Consider the following 21,936-nt stretch of genomic DNA (forward strand, 5'->3'; position numbering starts at 1 on the left):
TACTAACGTGGGAAAGTGCTGAGACACGCTATATTGTGAATTTTTAAAAATATTATCAATTTATAACAGCAATGATAACACTCATTAATTGGAACAGTCATGGGAGGGGGAAAAAGCAATCGCCACTTCCTGGTTGTCAGACCTTAGGCAAATGACTCTCAGCCTCCGCGTCCGCTTCTGCAGAAATATTAGCTTCACAGAGATATTATTAAATAAGAAAGCATATATAAAGCTGGTGAGCATGAGGACTGGCTAATAGAAGCCTAGAAAATGTTAACTGAATCTGAGTATTATTTATCATAGACAGCAATGTCTCTTAAAATTTGTACTTTTGTTGACAAAACACTTCCTTCGTTTGATTCTCCCAGTGACCCTGTGAGAAAACTGATTGGTGTGCAGGTAGGAATGATGGGTAAAATGAGATTTGGGGGCTGCCTGTGTATTTCTTTACTGATTACTTCTCCAAATCTGATTTTTGAGCCCAGGGAGTTAGAGCATGTTAGAGCATTATTTCCAAATCTAATTATTTATCAGTTGATTATCTAGTTTACGAACTAGGAGAGGTTTTCCTCTTCTGTACACCTTAATTTTTTCTCTTATTTTTTTTTCCTTCTAATATAATGGTCAGAGCCTTCATTTTCATAGTGAAAATGATGGAAATTAAGTCAATTTAGAGTTTTGTAGAGTTTTAGAAAGAACTGAAATGGGAAAAATATTTTAAAATATTTAAATATGCTCTTGAATACTTCTTGACAAATATATAGTTTTTAATATGTTGAATATGTAAAAAAAATATATTAAATCAAATAAATCACCATGAAGTTATAACCTCTATGGCACTTTTTTTAAAAAAGGAAATAGAACATTTAGCAAGGTAAGATTCATGGGTTATGGTAGCTGTTCTTTACTATTTGTTGTGCATAACAAGTGGAAAAAAATTTAAACTTATTTTACAGACCAAGTGATAAAGAGGTGTGATGGTTGAAAGCTACATGGAGACTTGGGGTCAATGTAAGAAAGAAGGTATTACCAGGGATGGCTAAGACTAAATAAGCTGATCAAACACTAATGAGTTCCCCACACCTAGGGGTGTTCAACAGTGGCTAATTTCTACAGAAAGGATTCAAGTACTGATAGATGGTTGACTCCTATAGTTCCCTCCAAATCTGCTATCCCCTCATTCCATTTGAGATAATATATTAATATTCAAGTATCCTCTAATACATTTTTATAGCTAGATCACAGCATGAGGTGAAGTATATGACATGACCTGTATTGGAGACTTATATAGTCTTACGTGGTCCTGAGATTATTTAGAAAAAAGAACAAACCATTCTCTTCCATGGCAACGAGTATCCAAAGGGGCTCTAGCTCTTTGCTTCCACTACCTTCCAGACCTCACACTCGGGCTACTTCCACCCACATGCTCAGAGCAGACAGAAAGTCTTAGGGACCAGTCCTATTATAAGTTGGGGGCCCAGGAGATGTACCGAACCCAGCCAGTGGCAGAGGGACTTCAATACCTAGATACCTTTGCTACCAGCCCTACCCTGACCTGGAGCCCATTTTGCATGATCATGTCTGTGGTCCAGCAAATGAGTCTGTAAAAGATGTTACCAGATGCTTGTACCGCCCAGGTCTGACCCCACTCTCCTCAGCCACAGGTGATGGGACCAAGGACGGGCAGGCCAGCCAGTCACTGTGGCTTGGTGCACAAAGACAAGCTGCAACAATGACACAGCTATCCCAAGAGTTTGGCAGAATGACCTGTAAACTTGGGGACTACATATGAGATATGTAAGCAGAAGAAGCTGGTCAATAAAAAGGAGTGGGAGAAAGAGAGATAAGAAGAGACTTTGAGATGACAGAGACCACCTGGTTCACGAGAGAAAGGGCAACCCTGATTTCTGATGGGTTTCTTTTCCACAAGGCCTGGATGGAATAGAAATGATAATACTAGCAATACCTAACATTTACTAAGCAGCTGGTGTATATCAGTCCCTGCATGAAGAGTTTTGCATGGATTATTTTAACTCTCACAATAATCCTATGGCAAGGGTACTATTATTATTACTAAGGTTTAACAGATGAAAAAAACTGAGATTCACGGAAAGTAAGTGACTTGCTTAAGGTCATGCAGTTAACAAGCAAAACTGGAACTGTGTTTCATTTCCTTAAGATACCCACATCCCTGTAAGTACCAAGCTGCTCCCCACCAAGAGACTGGAGTCTGGCTCCCTAGCTGCCTCTTACACTCTCTCTGGAGCCGGCATCCTGCCCATGAGCCTGGGCCCTCCATCCGGAGCTGCCTTCTAGTTCCCAGTACTGATCACTAGGTGCTGCAGGCTTCTGGACTCCTAGGTGCTCTGCCCAAGCCACAGGGGTCTCCTGGCAGTCAACACACCTTTCCTGAGTGTCTACCACAGGCAGAGGGAATAAGACAGAGTCGCTGCCCTTGATAAGCAGTAGGGTCTTCCTATGGCTGTCTGTTCCGCTCCCCAACCCAATCTGTTGGCTCTTCCTTCTCCCGCTCCCCTAGGCTGGGCTTGCCCCTCTGAGCTTGAGACCTGGGAGAATATTTACTTTCTGGGCCCCAGCAACTCAGCACACAAGTCCAGCCCAAGGTGTCTGTTAGGGGAGGCACTTTATTAGATGGCTTTTCTGCCAGGTTTCAAAGAAACACTAATTAGCACATGCAAAGGACTAGATAGAGATGAGTTGTGACTTGCCAACCTCGGCTCTGGGGAAACAGAGTCACTCTTTGCCACTCTATAGAAGTATCGTCTTAACAAGGTGGGTGAGTTGAGTTGGGAAAAGTGTATGTCCAGGCATTTTGTTGACAGAAAAATAGAAATAGTCATCTCAGTTAGTAATTAAAAAAGGTTTGATTCATACCAAATCTACTTGGTGAGGACACGTGGAAAGAAATGAAAATGAGTTTTTAGAGTGATTATAGATTTCAAATATCTCTGTGACTCTTGACGTCTTTACCTAGAACAATGTGGAAGAAAAATATTTCAACTTTCAAATCAAGAATGCAGTCTTTCCATCATCTGGCTATGGCTTGCTTTGCAATTAAGATTCCTCATCACAAAGTACTGGAAAGGTCCCCATTTAGTTCTCAGTGATGGAATTACAAAGAAAAGTCATTCCCACCACAGCTCAGATTCCCTGTAGCTCAGATCAAATGTCAGCTGAGTAATTTAATGCAACTTTGTTAACATCCTGTTACAGGACACCGTAAAATGGCAGGACTCCATACAGTGGCAGTGCAACAATTATAAATCAAATTTATCTAAGAATATTAAGAAATTAAACTGGACAAATATTCTTATCTTCATATTGTAAATTTAAGAATTTTTTGATAATAACTCAATGTGTCAGTTGAGATTTCAGAATAAAACATTGGTTTCCAGATATCCTACCTATATAACATTATATCATGTACAGGCCACTTTAATGGAAACTTTTTTTTTTTTGAGACAGAGTCTCACTCTGTTGCCTGAGCTAGAGTGCCATAGTGTCAGCCTAGCTCACAGCAACCTCAAACTCCTGGGCTCAAGCGATCCTCCTGCCTCAGCCTCCCAAGTAGCTGAGACTACAGGCATGCGCAACCACACCTGGCTAATTTATATATTTTTAGTAGAGATGGGGTCTTGCTCTTGCTCAGGCTGGTCTTGAACTCCTGAGCTCAGGCGATCCTCCCGCCTCGGCCTCCCAAGTGCTAGGATTATAGGCATGAGCCACTGCGCCCAGCCTAATGGAAACTTTTAATTAGAATTTTTTTTTTTTTTTAAAAAAACCTCCTTATAACTTGTGACAGAGTCAGCCAGGACTGGTATCACTTTTGTCATATTTATGGCACTATTTGTTTTCTTGGAACAGAATAAACATGCAGAGTTTACACTTTCAGAGAAGACAGAGCTTGGACTAATCTGACCTGGATAGATAACTGCCTCTAATTATAAGCTCAAAATAAGTAATAAAAATTATGATGATTTGAGGGCACAGTGGGGTGTGTACTCTATGAAAAGGAAAAAATCCCATTGCTTTTTTTCCTCAAAGCAATTCTTATTTTACATAACATCCTTTTCCTGAATAGGAATTCTTTCAGAGCTGGAGTCTTATAATAATTCAAAACAATTGCATTAGATGCAGTCTTTGGAAGGCACAGCATTTGCTCCTTGACCAGAGGGTGGGTCCTCACACTCGAAGACTAGCCCATCCACTTTGACCAGGTTGGCCTCACTCTTGAGGAATGAAAAACAGCTGTGGTGTGTTGTGGCTACGGCTGCCACATTGGTTTACTCTTTAACTTCTTGGCTTCAACGTCATCATATGACTCATTTCAGGTTTAAGTGGACACAATTCATGCAATATTTGAAATGTAATCTCTTATATCAACTTGGATTTTTACAAACAGCACTTTAGGCACATAAACAATAAAATGTATTTTACAAATAGATTTGTCAAAGTGCCAGAAATTATTTCAGAAGGATATACTAATGGACTTGATAATCTCAATGATCTCTCATTTCTACATTCATAGTAGTGCCTTCAAGAATAGGCTCCAAATCAAACTTGTGCAATCTAAAAAGAACCAATTCCTTTTATTAATTTTGGTAAAACGAAGCCTCTGATTCAGAATAAATCAACAATTTCAAAATAAGAATGACCAATAAGAAAGTCTAATAAGCCTAGGCAAGCCTGGGACGTAGGTAAACAGAAACAGTTCAGGTAGTCTTGTCCCTGCCCAGGCCCTGTGCCAATATACTGCCTTATCACCCACCACCCAGAAGTGACCACCCCTTCTCCCACCAAGCCAAAGAGGAGCCCACACTGTTGGAATCATTAGTAGGTCCTGTATTGTCATCTCTCACAATTATCATGCTGTTGAGACTTCATTTACCAACAGCAAGTGAACATCTGGCAAATCAATTAACTGATACGTAAAGGAACAGAGATATTAGACTCTAGTCCTGGAATCAACTCTGGCAGGTATGGAAGTGCAACTTCTCCTAAACTGCCTCCTTTCCCAGGAGTATTGATGGGGCCATCTAAACCTAAGAATATCTTTAAAATTCTAAAAATATAATCTTACACTGATAGCACTGTTTGGCACATGTCAAATGCTCAAGAAATATTGGTTGAAAGTTGAATAAAACAATTATCAAAAATTTGGAAGCTTGAAGAGATCATGAGGCTCATCCTGCCCAGCCTCCTAATTTTCAGTGAAGGAAGAGAGATCCAGAGAGGGTGATTCACTTGTTCAAAACCACACAGCCCTAGTTATTAACAGAGCTGGATCTAGAACTCACGATTCCTGACCTCCAATCCACTTTGGCCAAAGGCTCTTTCTTTCCTCAGGTTCCTTATGTGCTTGGGCTTCTAAAGACTGAAGAAGTCTGTGGCCAAGATCTCAGATCAACCTTAAGGCTCCCATAGCTATTCATTTTGTGAACACCCAGGCATTCCCATATCAGGTCATTACAGAGGAGACCTGCTTGAGTATCATTTACTGGTAAGAAATCAGCTTGCTTTTTCCTAGAAAACTACCTTTAGAGTACTGTTTCCTTAATCTGAAATGTTTTGTTAAAAATAAATTGAATTAGGGCAGAAATACTACCTATACAAGAAAAGCTAATTATAATGCCTTATATTTGAATGGTTCTTCACTATTTCTAAAATACTGCCTATATTATCTTGCCTTTCTGTTCCTTTAAGTATCAGCTGATTTGCCAGATGTTCACTTGCTGTTGGTAAATGAAGTCTCAACAGCATTAAAATAGTGAGAGATGACGATGCAGGACCTACCAATGATTCCAACAGTGTGGGCTCCTCTTTGGCTTGGTGGGAGAAGGGGTGGTCACTTCTGGGTGGTGGGTGATAAGGCAGTGTGTTGGCACAGGGCCTGGGCAGGGACAAGGCTTCCTGACCTGCTTCTGTTTACCTATGTCCCAGGCTAGCCTAGGCTCATTAGCTCACTGCAGCCATAATTTATTTGAACAGGAGGTGGCAGAGTGTGTACTTGACCTCAGGCACCAAACACTCAGGTTTTAAAAGCATTGAATTGTGATGTCAGCTCGGGCTTTTGGGTGAGCCCAGAACATAGAACAAGAGAAACCCTAATCAAAGATTAACTTTTCATCACAGAGGCAGAAGGGTTTAAAGAATGCCTCCAGCTGCCTGGTTATCTTAGGTATGTGCTGCTGCAGGACACCCAGCCCTCCCTGCTTCAGGCTCCCTGCACTCTGCAAACTGCAGCTATGAACATTACCTGCCTTGGCTGGTTGACTTTTGCTCCTGAAGACAACAGTAATCGAATAACATCCAAGTAACCACCTTGGGCAGCTAGGAAGAGGGCAGTGGCTCCATCCTGAGAGAGAACAAATGAAAAGTGTTTACAAAATCATCTTTCACATTTATTTTAAAAGAAATTAGATTAAAAGTATATTCAATAAAATTTTTCATTTTCATCTCCTTTTAGGTTTCTGTCCTCTTGTCAATTAAGAGTTAAATGTTGGATAAAGAAATCCTCCAAATCTAATTTTTATGCTTTGATGTATTCAGAGTAAAAGGTGTCTTTTTTATTTCTATTTTATTTTTTTGAGATAGGGTTTCACTCTGCTGCCCAGGCTACAGTGCAGTGGCATCATGATCGCTCACTGTAACCTCAAACTCCTGGGTTCAAGTGATCCTTCTGCCTCAGCCTCCCAAGTAGCTGGGACTACAGGTGCGTGCCACCATGCCCGGCTAATTTTCTGCTTTTTGCAGAGATGGGGTCTCCCTGTGTTGCTCAGGCTGGAAAGGTGTCTTTTAAATTAGATCTTTTCTACACTTTTATTCTTCTAGCCCCCTATGCCTGCTCCCCCAACCTGAGGTTTCCACAAGCATTAAAACACAGGATGTTTTCAGAAAAACTGCACTAAAAAGAATCTCCACAAAGTCGCTCCCTGCCAGCCCAGCAGACACCTATATTTATAAACACAAAATTGATCCTGCATAATAAAGCCCAAAGTAAGTGCTCCTTTTCCAATGTTCTTTAATTTTCTTTTTAAACTGAGTGTCTATGTTTTCTGGATATTTCTTGTTTCTTGGAAACGTGTCATTTGGCGATCTTGGCAAATATACCCGTCAGCTGCAGAGCACCGTTCTCCCTGGATGCTCACTTCCGCCAGACAGCATTCACCGCACAGAGTGTCATTGTTTTTAGACTGTGGTGGAAAACCCGAGCACACCCTAGTGGAAAACACCTAGCGAACCCAGCTAATTACCACAGCCCCCGTTGGGAATACTAACCACAAGCTAAAATACACAACACCATTCCCTGCAAGTTGCCTAGTGGAAGGTGCTAGATTTCCAGTGGGTGTCAGCTGAGTTGCCAGACTGCCTTCAAGGCACTCATTAAAAAATTAATCAGCCTGTAGAGATTTTTAAAGAGATGTTTGATACGGGGATAAAATTTTCAGAATTTCTACCATTCCCTTAGCTGCTGCTAACTCTCAGGAATTTTCCCAGATGGACTACCCACACTTTGAATTTTTCACTGTGCATTACAAGTTTCATTTTCATCCCCATCCACCCATATTTCAACTGGCTTTTTTTTTTTTTTTTTGAGACAGGGTCTCTGTCTGTTGCCTGGGGTAGAGTGCAGTGGCATCATCATAGCTCACTGCAACCTCAAACTCCTGGGCTCAAGTGATCCTCCTGCCTCAGCCTCCCAAGTAGCTGGGACTACAGGTGCACACCACCATGCCCTGACCTCAAATGATCCTCCTGCTTGGGCTTTCCAAAGTGCTAGGATTACAGGTGTGAGCCACCTCACCTGACCCTCAATTTTTTTTTAATGGAAACATCTGGATTGTTTAGGTCAAGGTGAAGTCTTAACATGAAATGGAAGTTATGATGCATGAAGTTTCTTGAATCATGTTGTAACAGGGAGGAATTTTTTTCTCTATCTCACCTTTTCTGCCGAGCACCTCAGGTATCAAATTGTCAACCTAACACCTCCATTTACGTGTTTAATCACCACCTCAAATTAGTGTGACCAAGCAGAGTTCTTGGTCCTCATCCCTGCTTCCCCCTAGTTTCCCCATCTGTTTAAAAAAACACTTAATTCACCCATGTTCATAATAAAACCCTAGGGTCATACTTAATTCCTCCCTTCCTCTCTAACTTCAAATCCAACCCTCTAGCTTTATTTTGAAAATGTTTCTCAATGTATCCACTGCACCAAGCCATAATGTCTTCAGGCAGGACAACTCCACGGCCTCGTAACTGGCTTCCTTGTTTGTGTTACATTCAGTGTATATCACTTCCTGCTCAAAACCCTATGATGGCCTCTGTTTGTATTCAAGTAAAATCCAACTCCTTACTCTGGTCATCTTGGCTGTCCATGGCTGTTTCCTGCCTTCCTCCCTGTGGCCACATCACTCACCCATTCCCAACACCATGTCTCAGCCATGCCAGCTGACTTTCTGCTCCTTGAACTCCCCCAACCTGATTCCCACTTTAGTATCTTTGCATGAGTGGCTCTGTCTGCCTGGACACTCTGCCCAACCCTAAAGCGCTGCTGGCTCCTTCTTGCCATTTCAGTTAAAAGTCAAATGCCACTTCCCTGTGAGGCCTTCCCTGGCCACCCTCTTTAAATTAGCCCTCTGCCTCCCCCGTCACTTGGGTTTTAGTCCTCTCTTTCTTATGTGTGCCTTTTACAAAAAATTTTAATAGATTTAGAGGGTACAAGTTGAATTCCATTACAAGTAAATATTGTATAGTGGTGGAGTCTGGGCTCTTAGGTAATTTTTCACTCCCCCACCTCCCTTGTAAATCTCTAGTGTCCATTATACCACTCTGTGTGTCCTTGTGTAGCTATAGTGTAGCTCCCCCTTATAAGTGAGGACATGTGGCATTTATTTTTCTCTTCCTGAGTTACTTCACTTAGGATAATGGTCTCCACTCCCATCCAAGTTGCTGCAAAAGACATTATTTCATTCTTTCTTATTGCTGAGTAGTACTCCATGGTATGTATATATATGCACACCCCACATTTTCTTTATTCGCTCATCAGTTGATGGGCACTTGAGTTGACTCCGTATCTTTGTGATTGTGAACTGTGCTATGATAAACATATGAGTGCAGGTGTCTTCTTGATACAATGATTTCTTTTTCTTTGGGTAGATACCAGTAGTGGGATTGCATACTGATCTCCCTAGAGGTGATACTAATTTACATCCCCACCAACAGTGTATAAAGTTTCCCTTTTCACCGCATCCATACCATCTATTGTTTTCTGAATTTTTAATAATGGCCATTCTAATTGGAGTAAGGTGGTATTTCATTGTGGTTTTGATTTACATTTTTCTGATGACTAGTGATGTTGAGCGTTTTTTCAAATGTTTCTTGGCCATACAGAGAGGAATTTACTATGGGAAGGGGCTCTCCCCAAACTCTACGTTTGTAAGATTATGTGCTACCTCAATGAACCTTAGAAAGAATATTATCTAATAAGTACAAATTCTACCCCGACAGTCAATTTGGATTGCCGACTGTTAATGCTAATGCTATGAAAATCACAATTCACTTTCCTTTTCCAAAGACTTTAGCTCTTCCTATTCAACCTACACGTACAAATACTCAAACACACTCTCAGAGATACTTTAAAGATAGATAGCCAAAGAAATATCCAAAGCTTTAGACCTGTGTTTCTTAGACTTGGCCACAAGTCAGAACCATCTTTTGCTCAAGTCATACCCTCACAGACTCCGGTTTTGTTGCTCTAGGGAGGGCCTGGGAACTGATAGTACTTTTAAAGCTCTTCAGGTGATTCTAATGGGCGGCTGGAGTTAAGAATCCCTCCTTGAGATCATTATCAAGTAACCTAATTACCGGTAATGCTGCAGGCTCCAAGAATGTGTGGAGGGTAAGGCTAGTTTCTCTGAACTTCAAAGAGGTCTGTGATTTGTCAGAATTAACCATGTAAACTCTGGAAAGGTGTTCAAATAGAAAAGTTCACACCTACACAGCTCATTACAAGGCTGTGAAAGTTAGCGCCCTAGGCATAAAGGCTAAATGTTTAGTTGTTCAGGACAGCCATACCGTTCCTAGAGAACTGGAAGTAGGAATTCTTTCACTTCTCACCATGAAACTCAGTCAATTCATTTCCCCATAAAACTGGAATAACATTTGCCATAAATCCTATGGCATTACAGTGACAGTCAAAAGAGCCCTTGGGTAATGTGCTAATTGCCAATTAGCTGCAAACAGACCCACACTAGCAGGGGATGCCTTTGAAAGGTCAATGGTGTGCATATATTTCAAAGGTCTTCATCCACCCTACCTCATTTCTTTTCTAAATACCTTGATTTCTCCTCTTTGTGCCCTCCCTCACAAATAACAACAGGAGAATATATTTTGGTTTTCAGCAGATCCATATGCTGGGCTGGGTGGTTTATCATGGTGTGAATAAGCATGTGTCACATAATTTTTGAAGGTCTTAATTGCATAGATATATGAAACATCTCATATGTACAACAGATTTAAAAGGAAGAACAAAGGTGGGAAAATAAGATACATGTTTCTATTTGGCAAAAGCTCATCTGGTTCACTATATCTTTTTCCCTTGATGTCTCAGTTTAAAGTCTTACTGTTCATTAAAATATTTTTGAAGTTGGCATGTCTGGCATCCAAATTCAGACCACAATGTTATGTGTAATGAGAAATAAACAAGTATCCACCTAATGTCCCCTTGAAATGCACTCACATAAAGTTGGTCATGGATGTTGGCTCCATGCTTCAGCAAGGTGTCCACCACCTGCATGTGCCCGTACTGGCTGGCAGCCAACAGGGCAGTGCCGCCATCCTGTGGACATGCAAAGTATAAACACATTAGAGATAGCGCAGGCACATACTTTACCAAGCAGCCACTCCTCACACAGGTGGAACTCTGGAAGATAATTTTCCCATCAGTAATAACAAACTCACTTTCCTTCTTTTATCCCTTTTGCTTTTTCTTTATAATCATGACATAGTTCATCTTAAGCACATGTAATTTTATTGTATATTCGGTACAGTTATTTGACCAAGTTATTATGATTAATTTAGAAAATTCCCATGCCAACTACAGAATGATCTATTTGCCCTTCACAGTGAGAGATACAGATCAGAAAGTCTGTACCAAGTCTTGTCAGTTCCATCTTAGAATTTTGAGAAGAGCCTCCCATGGCTTCTGGCCAGAGGTCTTCTTGACAAACACTGGCATCTCCCTGTGCCACTACCCAGTTACAGGCCACTGATATTAAGGTGCTTTTATGGGGTGACCCTCTGGGGCCATTGCCATCATGGGAAAAGATCTGCATCCATTAAAAGAGCGGATAACTATGGTATATTCTGTGTGTCTCTCACTATCCTACTTAGTATTTTCCTTTGAACACGTGCCAATTTGTCCAGGTCTTTAAAATGTGGGCCTTAAAACTAAGCAGAGTCCCATAAAGGAGATGTGCTGTAATGTAAACTGGGACATTCCCTTGTTCCTTCCACTCTACTTTCATCTCTGCGGACTACATTAGAATTAGCTTTTATACCAACCACATCACACTACTGACTCATTGAATTTGTGGTCAACTAAAGCCTTTCATGGCTTTTTTTGGGTGCTGCAACTAAGGCATTATCTTTTCCCATCTAGGATTGTTCATTTGTTTGTCTGGCTCTGTGAACTGGTATGTGGACATTTGAGATGATTATAAATAATTCAAGAACATGTAATCTGGTTCTAAAATACAAATCATAAATATAAGATAGTGTGGTTTCTAAATTTGGGCACAGGGTGTTTGTTCAAAAATGCCTACCCTTGGAGCTCCACCCTCAGAGGGTCTGATTAAGTAGGTCTGGGGTGAGGTGTGCACCAGTCATGTGGGGGGCTGTGACATGCAGGTGTCAGGTGGGCTCACCTGGAGAAACACTAGGGGACGCAGGTGGCTGGGAAGGGCTTCACCCAGGGGTGGGCTATGTGGTAGAGGGGGGCACTTGAGCTGGGCTCTGAAGGGTGGAGAATGGGGAGGAGAAAGACTGATGGTGGTGGCGGGGGCATCTACATATTGCTTAATGGCAGCAATGAGCACCACTGTTTGTAAGCTTTGTCTTGTCACTTTTCCCAGCTCTTTGCCTAATGAGGTAACAGAACAGATAAAATATGATGATTATCATAGAAGAACTGATATATTTTATTTTTAAAAGCACAGTTTGGGGGCATATAGATTTAATAACAATGAGAACAACTGTTGAAACAGCGTTTTGATGACAGGATCATATTAAAACTCAAAGCCTCCTGACATTCTTTCCTTCTCGTGGAAATCTCTTAGACAACTGCAGTTGACCTAATGGAAATCTGTGAAATTGCTCACCTGGGCCCCATGTTCTGTGGATTTCTGGGATAGCACTAACTGGAACATGTGCAAAGGCTTTAAGTCAGTATTAACTTGTCAACCAAGAAGACTGAAGCAGCTGTATGGTCATGCATGGTCATTCTGACTTAGTTCAAAGAGTTAGGATTGAGTTTCATAGAATTTTACTTACTATCTTTAGTTATATCACTTTTACAATGAAAAATATAATAATATAAAATATAGCTGCATATATTTTGTTATTCCTGTGTATGTATTATACTCAAAATGTTTGGAGGCATGCATATAATCCAACAGCAGATTTCAGAAAAGACAGAAATCCTATATGAAATTCAGATCTTAATATTTAATAGTAGTTTAACAGACCAAAAATACTGGAAACTCCCTTGATATTTAAATACCACATACAGTGGATTAATAAAACCAAAAAATTTCCAACTTGGGCAGATTTTCAGGGATTTTTAATTATGACTAGGCTAGAAATGATCTGACAACTACAAAATCTTATGGCAGTTTCAATTCTCCTACTACAAAACATTATCATGTAAAATCATATTGTGAACACAAAATTGATCTGTCTGCAGTCTCAGTTTTCCTATCTGCATGTCAAAAATGAAAATCAATAACTTCTTTAAAGGAAGAACTACACCTCCTTGCCCAACTATTAATATATAAACTGTAATTATGTATCATATATTTCAGTGAGGATAGCTTGTGAAAGTAAGCTACCCAGCAAATCGCCCTCTTTAGAAATCTCTCAGCTTCACTAGGATCAGATTAATACTTTCAACAATTGCTAACATAGTATTGGGATTAATCCTGAAGTACAAAAAAAGCACATAGAAACAGGGAAAGTTAGAAAGCCCCCTGCTACTGCACCCCTCCAGGTGACAAAATTTAGAGTCCCAGAGTAGAAAACTACCAGTGCAGGAAAGAATCTAAGTAATTCCACATAAAATTCTCCAGCTGTAAGCCCAGAGTAAAAAATGTTATGTTTTGAATCAAATCCCTAGGACTACCCTTTGTAAAGGGGGAAGCACAAATTCATACTATAGATGAGGAGAAAGCTAATTTCCATGACAACTGCAATTCTTCAGCAGGGTATGAAATCAAGAAGGTTTTCTTACTTTGGTCCTAAATTCAGTGGATGCTCCAAATCCAAAGAGGAATCTTACGACGTCATTGTGGCCTTGTTGGGCAGCAAAAAACAGGGCGGTTGTACCTGACTGGCAGAGAGAGAAAGTCTGGCTTAAAAAGATATTTGGTTATATTACATTTGAGCTGTACATCTGCAAAGAAAACAAAACAATATCCTTGCATATAAACCCTCTAGCCTAGGAAGGGGCTACATTTGAACTGATTCCATTCCTTAGACCAAGAAGTAACAAAGTGAAAGGAAAATTTTATTCTTCGTGTGGTAGGATGAATGGTGGCTCCTCAAAAGGTATGTCCACATCCCAATTCCCCGAACTTGTGACTATGACCTTGTATGGCAAGAGATGTGATTAAGTTAAGGATTTTGGCAGAAGGAGCTTATCCTGGGTTACCTTGGTGGGCCTTAACTCCAATGACAATTGTCTTTCTAACAGTGAGGCAGAAGCAACCTCACAAAGAGCTAAATTGTGGAAGCAACTGAAGTGTCACCTACAGATGAATGGATAGTCAAAATGTGGCATATACAAAAAATGGAATATTATTTATCTTAAAAAGGAAGGAAATTCTGACATATGCTACAGCATGGATGAACCTTGAAGATGCTACACTAAGTGAAATAAGTCAGTCACGAAAGAACAAATACTGCATGATTCTACTGTGGTGTCTAAAGTAGTCAAATTCATAGAAGCAGAAAGTAGGATGACAGTTGCCAAGGGTTGGGGAAGAGGGGAGAATGGAGAATTATTATTTAATGGGTACAGTGTTTCAGTTTCACAAGATGAAAAGAGTTACAGAGATGGATGGTGGTGATGGTTGCAGAACAAACATTATGAATGTATTTCATACACTGACTATACACCTAAAAATGGCTAAAATGGTAAAGTTTATATTATGTGCATTTTACCACAATAAAAAATAATAAATTTAAAAACAGAGTGAAGCAGAGGGGTATTTGACATGAAGAATGGTCAATGTGACTGCTGAGGCAGAGGCCAGAGAGCTGTGGCCACAGGGAATGGTGACAGCCACCAGGAGCCCGCAGAAGCAAGGACGGGAATCTCTTCTGGAGCCTCCAGAAGGGGTATGGCCCTGCCTGCACCTTGATTTTGGACTTCTGGCCTCCAGATCTGTGAGAAAACACATTCCTGTCATTTGAAGCCATCTGGTTTATGAGAATTTGTTACAGCAGCCACAGGAAACTAACTAAATATATTTGGCATAATGTTTGGGAAACACCAGCATTCATTAATACAGGGAAGAAGTCTGGTTACAAAATTTAGTGCCCTAGAGGAGAAAGCTACCAGTGTAAGAAAGAATCTAAGTAATTTACCCACACATTTCTCCAGTTGTGAGCCCAGAGTAAAACAAGCTCAAAATATTTCTCAGAATTGGACATAGTTAACAAGAAACAGCCTGGTTTTAAATTTTAAACTGATCATAATATTCGGAGACACAATTTTTAGCATCCTCCCTTCTAAGCTATAAGCCTACAAAAGATTGGTACCAAACTCGTTGCGTAATATGAGCAAAATCATGATACACTCTTGTGGGCAATATATACTTTTCCTGTAAAGATACTCTCCACTTCTGCACTTTGAGCTTGGGACCAAACTAATACCACTTTCCCAGGCACAGTGAAAAGAAATCCCTCTTTCCACAGCTTACCTGGAACTGTTCAGGTGGTAGAAGCCCAGGACAGCATGTCCTGTTGACTACCGATAACTCTAAAACTTGTCCTTGAGGGCAAGTGTGTGAGTGTGTGTGTGTGTGTGTGTGTGTGTGTGTGTGTCTGTGTGTTAGAGGAGGGTGGGAAGAATGAGGCCCCCCACTGTGGCAGAACACCTAACCCCTGCCCAGATACAACCCTCTGTCTCAGGCTGTGCCCCCAACTAGACTCTGCCCCAGGAAGGCACAGGCATTGTGACCATCCACAGGGCCTTTCTGCTTGCAACACAGGGGTGATTTTCTCCTTGGCTGCCACAGAAATGAGTGGAAAGCACCCTCCTGTTGCTTTCTCACAGTGGAGCGCACTGGGTTCCAGATATCTTCAGCCATAAGCAGGTCTGGATGAAGAAACTTGGCTAGAATAGGAAAACTCTCACCTTTTTTCCCCCTACACATTTACTTATTTATTTTTTTATATTAAGGGAGTACAAATGTTTTTGTTACGTGGATAGCTTTTATAATGCATTAGTCAGGGCTGGAAGTGTGCCCATTACCTGGACAGTGTTCACTGTACCTATTAGGCAGGTTTTTTTACCTCTCTCCTTCCCCCTCCCTGATTTCCAACGATTTTTACTTCTTTCTGTGCCCATTGATTAGTTCCAAATCACCTTCCTAATAGAAAGTAAATTTTATTTATTTATTTATTTAGACAGAGTCTCTCTGTGTTGCCCGGGCTAGAGTGCTGTGGCATCAGTCTGGCTCACAGCAACCTCAAACTCCTGGTCTCAAGGGATCCTCCTGCCTCAGCCTCCCACGTAGCTGGGACTACAGGCATGCATCACCATGCCCGGCTAATTTTTTCTATTTTTAGTAGAGACAGGGTCTCACTCTTGCGCAGGGCTCAGGCTGATCTCCAACTCCTGAGCTCAAGAGATCCTCCCACCTCAGCCTCCCAGAGTACTAGGATTATAGGTGTGAGCCACTGTGCCCAGCCAGAAAGTAAATTTTAGAGACTACCATGTGTCCTTTTTTAGGAGTTTTTTCTTTATTATGAGAAAGGACTGTTTTTTCAATAAGCTTTCTTGATATACTAATTACAAAAATCATAATTACAGCAGTTTGAGCCAATTTTGGAATATATGTACTACCAACATTATGCACATTAATTCAACAACCCATAGACACCAGGAGCTAGACTTCAGCCTGGAATGTGAATAAAAGTCTTTACGTGTGTGCTTCATGCCAGCTGCATTTGCAGCTCCCATGCCTGACAGATATAATCAGTTAATATTGCTGGCTCTCTAGAGCCATGACCTTTCAGGACCATTAGCTTCCGTTTGTTTCCCTAGCAAGCTCTGTGTATCTAGACAGCTAACCTGAGGCAATATGGCAGGTAGTTTTCCAGGAAACAAATATTCTGATATTGCAAAATGGGTTAACAATGGACCAAGGTAGAAGTCTGCTGTGAGAGTAAGTCCCAAAGCACAGTAAGGCCCTCTTTCAGCTTCCAGAATAGCTGAATGTGGCTGGGGTCTCCCCGTTGCTGAGCAGCCCTGTCGCCCCATATTGGCACAGTCTCAGGAAATTCTGGGGACTGCCAGGAAGTTACATAGCATCTTCATTTGAGCCACACAGTTACCACTAAGCTAAGTACACTTTGGAAAGTCTGCAAAGACCATTGTTCTCAGTGTAGAAGAGCTTTCATCTCCAAGATGAGTTGAGCAATTGGATCCAAACAGATAGATAAATATAAAAATCATAAAAACCATACATTGACTTGAAATCAAATGCTTCTTCCTTCTCCCTGCTTTTCTCAGTTGTTCTAAAGATATTTTTTTTTGTGTGTATGTTGAACCTACCCTTAAGGATAAAGTTTTTTGAATAAACAGATTTGGACCATATTGTTTTTATTAGAGAAATCTGTCTTTTCTTTAAAATTGTAATAAACAAGGACTATAAAGCAGAAAGGGGAAATAAAAAGACTAGGGTAATTTTCAACTATTTAATATAATTCTAAATGGGTCCAGACATTTCCATCCCAAAGGGAAATTAAGTGCTGAAGTGAAAATGACCTGAAACAATGAACCAGTGTTACGGAAACCACTCACAAGGATCTGTTTGTGAGAAGATTGCATTTGCTGTAGTCTCTCTGTACGGCTCCTCCCAGCCGACCAGACTTACCGATCAGGGCTACAGAGAACCAGACCCCAGGTTCCCTCGGCCAAGTTACTCTTTTCAATGGTCCAGAGCCAAGGCCACCAACACCCAGAGGGGGATGGGAGGGGCGTCTGGATGTGCCTCGGAACTCTTGCCACAGCCCTTATACCTGATGTGTCTAAATTTGCTCCACTCAGGGGTGACAGTCCAGACAGGAAGAAGAGGATATGTTGGCCTGATGAAAGCTTGGTTTCTGAAACTGTAAGGCAGGACCTGAGATAAAATGAGGCCAGAGCAAGGAAAACCAAGTCCGGTTTGGAGCTTGCCCAGAACGCTCACATCAGAGCCAGTGCGAACTGAGAGGTCAGATGCACCCTAGCGACCACCTGAGCGTGTGTCTCCACAAAGGTTAGTTTACCACGTCCTAGGGTGATTCAGAAATACATGGAACCTTCTCAGACCCAAACCCCAGAACATATTAAAATGCCCCAGCTTCCCTACCGCTTCTCTAGATTGAACCAAGAATGGATCCTCTGGCGAGACCAAACTCCCCAAATTGACCTTGAATGAAGTGTAGGAATAGGCTTGCATTTCAGTCCAATGTTTATCCACATGGTTTTTTTGGGGAGAGCCTACTTAATACATGGCCAGTCAGAGAAATCCTTTGAAAACATGGTTTGGCAAGGATGACTGAGATGTCCAAGCAAGTGAGTCTCATTACAAATAGGTTGGTAACTCAATGCTTCTAAAAATATAATAATCTCTATGGAAATCCTATAAATTCTATAGCATCTCATCGCAAGGGGAGAAGGAAGAACTGATTTAAGCTCAAGACAAAATATATGAATGGTTAAGAAATGTGATAAGAGGTTTGGTCACCTCAGACGTGCCCAACAAGGCACGTTCAACTGCAACACAACCAATGGTGCATTCCTGGACCTTCTTTTGGGCACAATAAACTCTGTGATGGGCTTTAATATAGGAGAAAAGCAATGAAGACTCTTGTCCTCCATACCAGTTCACTATTACAGAAACTTCAGGTCTCTGAGCCTGGTCATTTTTATGCAAGTGCAAAGCCTGACCTACCTCTCTCTGGAGATTGATGTCTGCTCCTTGCAGAACCAGTTCCCTCACACAGTCTATGTGACCAGCGTAGGCTGCGACCATCAGGAGGGTGGTGCCATGCTGGATCGAGGAGAGACAGATGCACAGTTAGGCCATCGCTACGTCAGAGACAGGGGTCCTGGGGAAGGCGCTGCAGAGGGGTCAGCTGCACTCAGAACACATGCAAGGGCAAAGTTTCCTGCAGTGATAAAAGTGCCTCATGAATAATCTCGTAACACAGACGAGAGGGGAAAAAGCAAAGTGACAAATTGCTGAGGTTGGAATTTTCAATTTAAAAATTCACTTACTTCCATTACATTCAGAAACACAGTCCAAATGAACCATAGTTACTGCATTTTAAGGCAGCAGTGATATAATGGTCTCATTTTATGATTCATATTGAATGATTTCTGAGCTAAAACGCTGCAATTAACACACACAAAAAAGGGTTAAATGGTACCATTTGGTTTTCTCTATGTAAAAGTCTTTTTTTTTTTTTTTTTGTGAGACAAGGTCTTGGTCTTTTGCCTGGGCTAAAGTGCAGTGGCATCATCGTAGCTCACTGCAACCTCAAACTCCTGGGCTCAAGTGACATTCCTGACTCAGCCTCCCGAGTTGCTGGTACTACAGGCATGCGCCATCACACCCAGCTAATTTTTCTATTTTTTGTAGAGATGGGGTCTCCATCTTGATCAGGCTGATCTAACCTCCAGGCCTCAAGCAATCATCTCACCTTGGCCTTTCAAAGTGCTAGGATTATAAGTGTGAGCCACTGCACCCGGCCTAAAAATCTTTATCTTCAAAATTACTCACGTAAAGACAAATGGCACCGTGATGAAATGAGAGACTGCAGAACTGAGAGGCAGGAGCTGGGGGTTGTCTAAGTCCACTTCTGTCCTCAGCCAACAGTGTAACCTGGGGCAAGTTGCTTACAATTACTGGGACTCACTCACTTCATCTTTAAAATGAGGGGTTGGATGGCACGATAACCAAGGTCTCTTCCAGCTTTAAGATTCACATGAGGCACAATGTGATATCAACCCCTTTCAATTGAAGTGAACCTTTGTAATTTAATTTAAGGTTGTTTTCAAAGCCTTGAAATCGCAATCTTAACTACCATCTCTGCATATTTAGCAACCTGCGTCTCAGAAGTGGATGACAAAGACAGATGGCTCTGCACATGAGGAAGGCTCACTAGGTGTAGGATGATTAAGTGAATTCTGGAGGCTTTGTGTTATTTCCATCAGTGGGATTTTGTGGGAGGGCAGTGTCATTGAGTGGTCACTGACAGTATGATCTCAGGCACATTATGTAACCTTTCAAGTCTCATTCTCTTCTTTATAAAATGGGGGAATAAAAAAAGTATTTGCCTGGTTAAATTAAATCAGTCAGTGAGATAAGTCAGGCAAGTTTAGCATAGTAATGTTAGCTATCAGTTCAGTGAGTGTTAGATTAAAATAATATTATGATAGTTTAGTAAATGGTAGGTTATCACTTGGCTTTTGTTGACTTCTGTGAACAACCATGCTAGTTTTGGGAAAGTCTTCTTTGCTTTATATCAAAAGTATATGTGGAGTCAAGAATAGCTACTGGCTTCACAGTAGTGCTTTATATTTATTCTACCCCATGTGACCATATTCAGCATTTGGATGTAAGACCTTTATATAGACTCTACCATCCATTATTCAGTTGAATGCCTTTCTTGGTATTCTGCAGGGTTGGCATGGCAAGCTTGGTATTATTAACTTCCTCTTTAACATGAGAAATTTTTATTTAGATAGCAGATAGGGAGAATCCTTGGTGCTGTGGTCTGAATATGTCCCTCCAAAATTCATGTTGCATCCTAATCCCTATTGTGGTGGGATTAAGGAGTGGGATCTTTCGGGAAGTGATTAAGTCATGAGGGCTGCACCTTCATGAATGGGATGAGTGCCCCTTATAAAGGAGGTTGAAGGGAGCTCCGTGCTCTCTTCCATCACGTGAGGACACAGCAGAAAGTGGCCATCTATGAAGTAGATGCCCTCACCAGAAACCAAATCTGCTGGTGCCATGATCTTGGATTTCCCAGCCTCCAGAACTGCAAACGACAAATTTCTGTTGTTTATAAATTACCCAGTCTAAGATATTTTGTTATTAACAACCCGAATGAACTAAGACACTTGGTTTAAAGCCAATCTGACTAGATAAGCTATGAATGGACCCTTTTACATGAAAGTTGAGAAAATTTTTTAACATGGGTCACATTGATCTCATAATAAAAATCAATCATGAGCCAGAGGAGGTACAAATCACTTAATTTGAATATTTAAAAAAGGAAATAAAAAATGTTAGGCTCATCTGTTTTAAAGGAAATGTGAATCAAACAACAAAAATACTTCTTCATAGTCTATTTCAATTCAATTGACATCATGGTTAATTGAGAAAAAGTCAGGTTAGGACAAAGGAGAATAAAGAAGTATTATATTAAATTGCACAAAATACTTCCTTCATATTTAAAACCTACTAGATTGATTGATTTTAATTCTCTAAATATTAAGGTTACTTCATTTCATTGGCTGATGTTAAAAAGTATCTTTTAAAAACTAACTGGTTTTGAACAGAGCATATATAGATGCATTAGAATGTAGTGAAGTCCAAAACAAAAAGGGCAATGAAACACATACATTAATACATCTGAAAAGGCTAAAAGAATCTTGCCATTGCACACCCTGGTGGTAGGTACGTGTCAGAGGGATGGACAAAGCAAAAGATGTAAACATCATGGAAAGACAGCATTAATCCAGGTACCAAAGATGAATAGGTGTTAGCGAATCAAAGCTTTGGGGTATATAGTGGGTGGCCTAGAGATAAAATATTTGTTCTTCACATGCTATTTGTTGGAAAAGTCTGAACATAGTCATACTAGAGGTTAGGAACAATTCCCGAGAAGGCCCCACGGGCCTCTCCTTGCATTGCAATGGCTCTCACAGGCTTCTTAGGTGATCCTGGGGCTTGGCCCCACTGGCAAGGGCAGCACTACCCTAGAGATCAATTAGCACCATAAGAAACCATCCTGGAACCTGGACTCCACGTTCACGTGGCACATGGAGGATGCAGAAACCCAGGCAGTGACACTCTGCAGGGAACAAAGGACTGCACTGTTTTCAAACACCTCTTGCCCCTCAGTCACCACCACCATTAGAGGCTCTTTCAAAATAAAGGAGATGTCTGAAATTACCATCACTTAGACTTGCTCCTTTGGGTTAGGGAATCATTTCTCCAGAAAGCTTCTGATAAGCTGAGTTCTTGTTTTAAATGAGGAGGAGCAACCTATAAACATATTAGTGTCTATTCATAGAAGCAAAATTTTTGATCACAATAGCTACTGGTCACCCGGCAGACAGGACAGAGTGTGAGCTCTGAGGGAAGGGAGGTGGTGTGACAGATGATCCCTGGTGCGGAAAAGGGACTGAAAAGG

The 21,936-nt window shown here is 41.1% G+C and overlaps 1 protein-coding gene across 4 annotated transcripts in view; it reads right to left on the reverse strand.

Moving 5' to 3' along the window:
- The window catches only part of ANKRD29 (ankyrin repeat domain 29), a 48,229-nt gene that overhangs the window by 11,889 nt on the left and 14,404 nt on the right, over positions 1-21,936 (reverse strand). For all 4 annotated transcript variants that reach the window (XM_045527555.1, XM_045527553.1, XM_045527554.1 and 1 more), the window contains exons 3-6: positions 18,462-18,560; positions 13,526-13,624; positions 10,760-10,858; positions 6,278-6,376 (exon numbers count right to left, since the gene is read on the reverse strand). In XM_045527555.1, the coding sequence (XP_045383511.1) occupies positions 6,278-6,376; positions 10,760-10,858; positions 13,526-13,624; positions 18,462-18,560 (396 nt within the window). The remainder of the gene's footprint in view (positions 1-6,277; positions 6,377-10,759; positions 10,859-13,525; positions 13,625-18,461; positions 18,561-21,936) is intronic.

This window comes from Lemur catta, chromosome 16, assembly GCF_020740605.2.
Source record: "Lemur catta isolate mLemCat1 chromosome 16, mLemCat1.pri, whole genome shotgun sequence".
Taxonomy (NCBI): Eukaryota; Metazoa; Chordata; class Mammalia; order Primates; family Lemuridae; genus Lemur; species Lemur catta.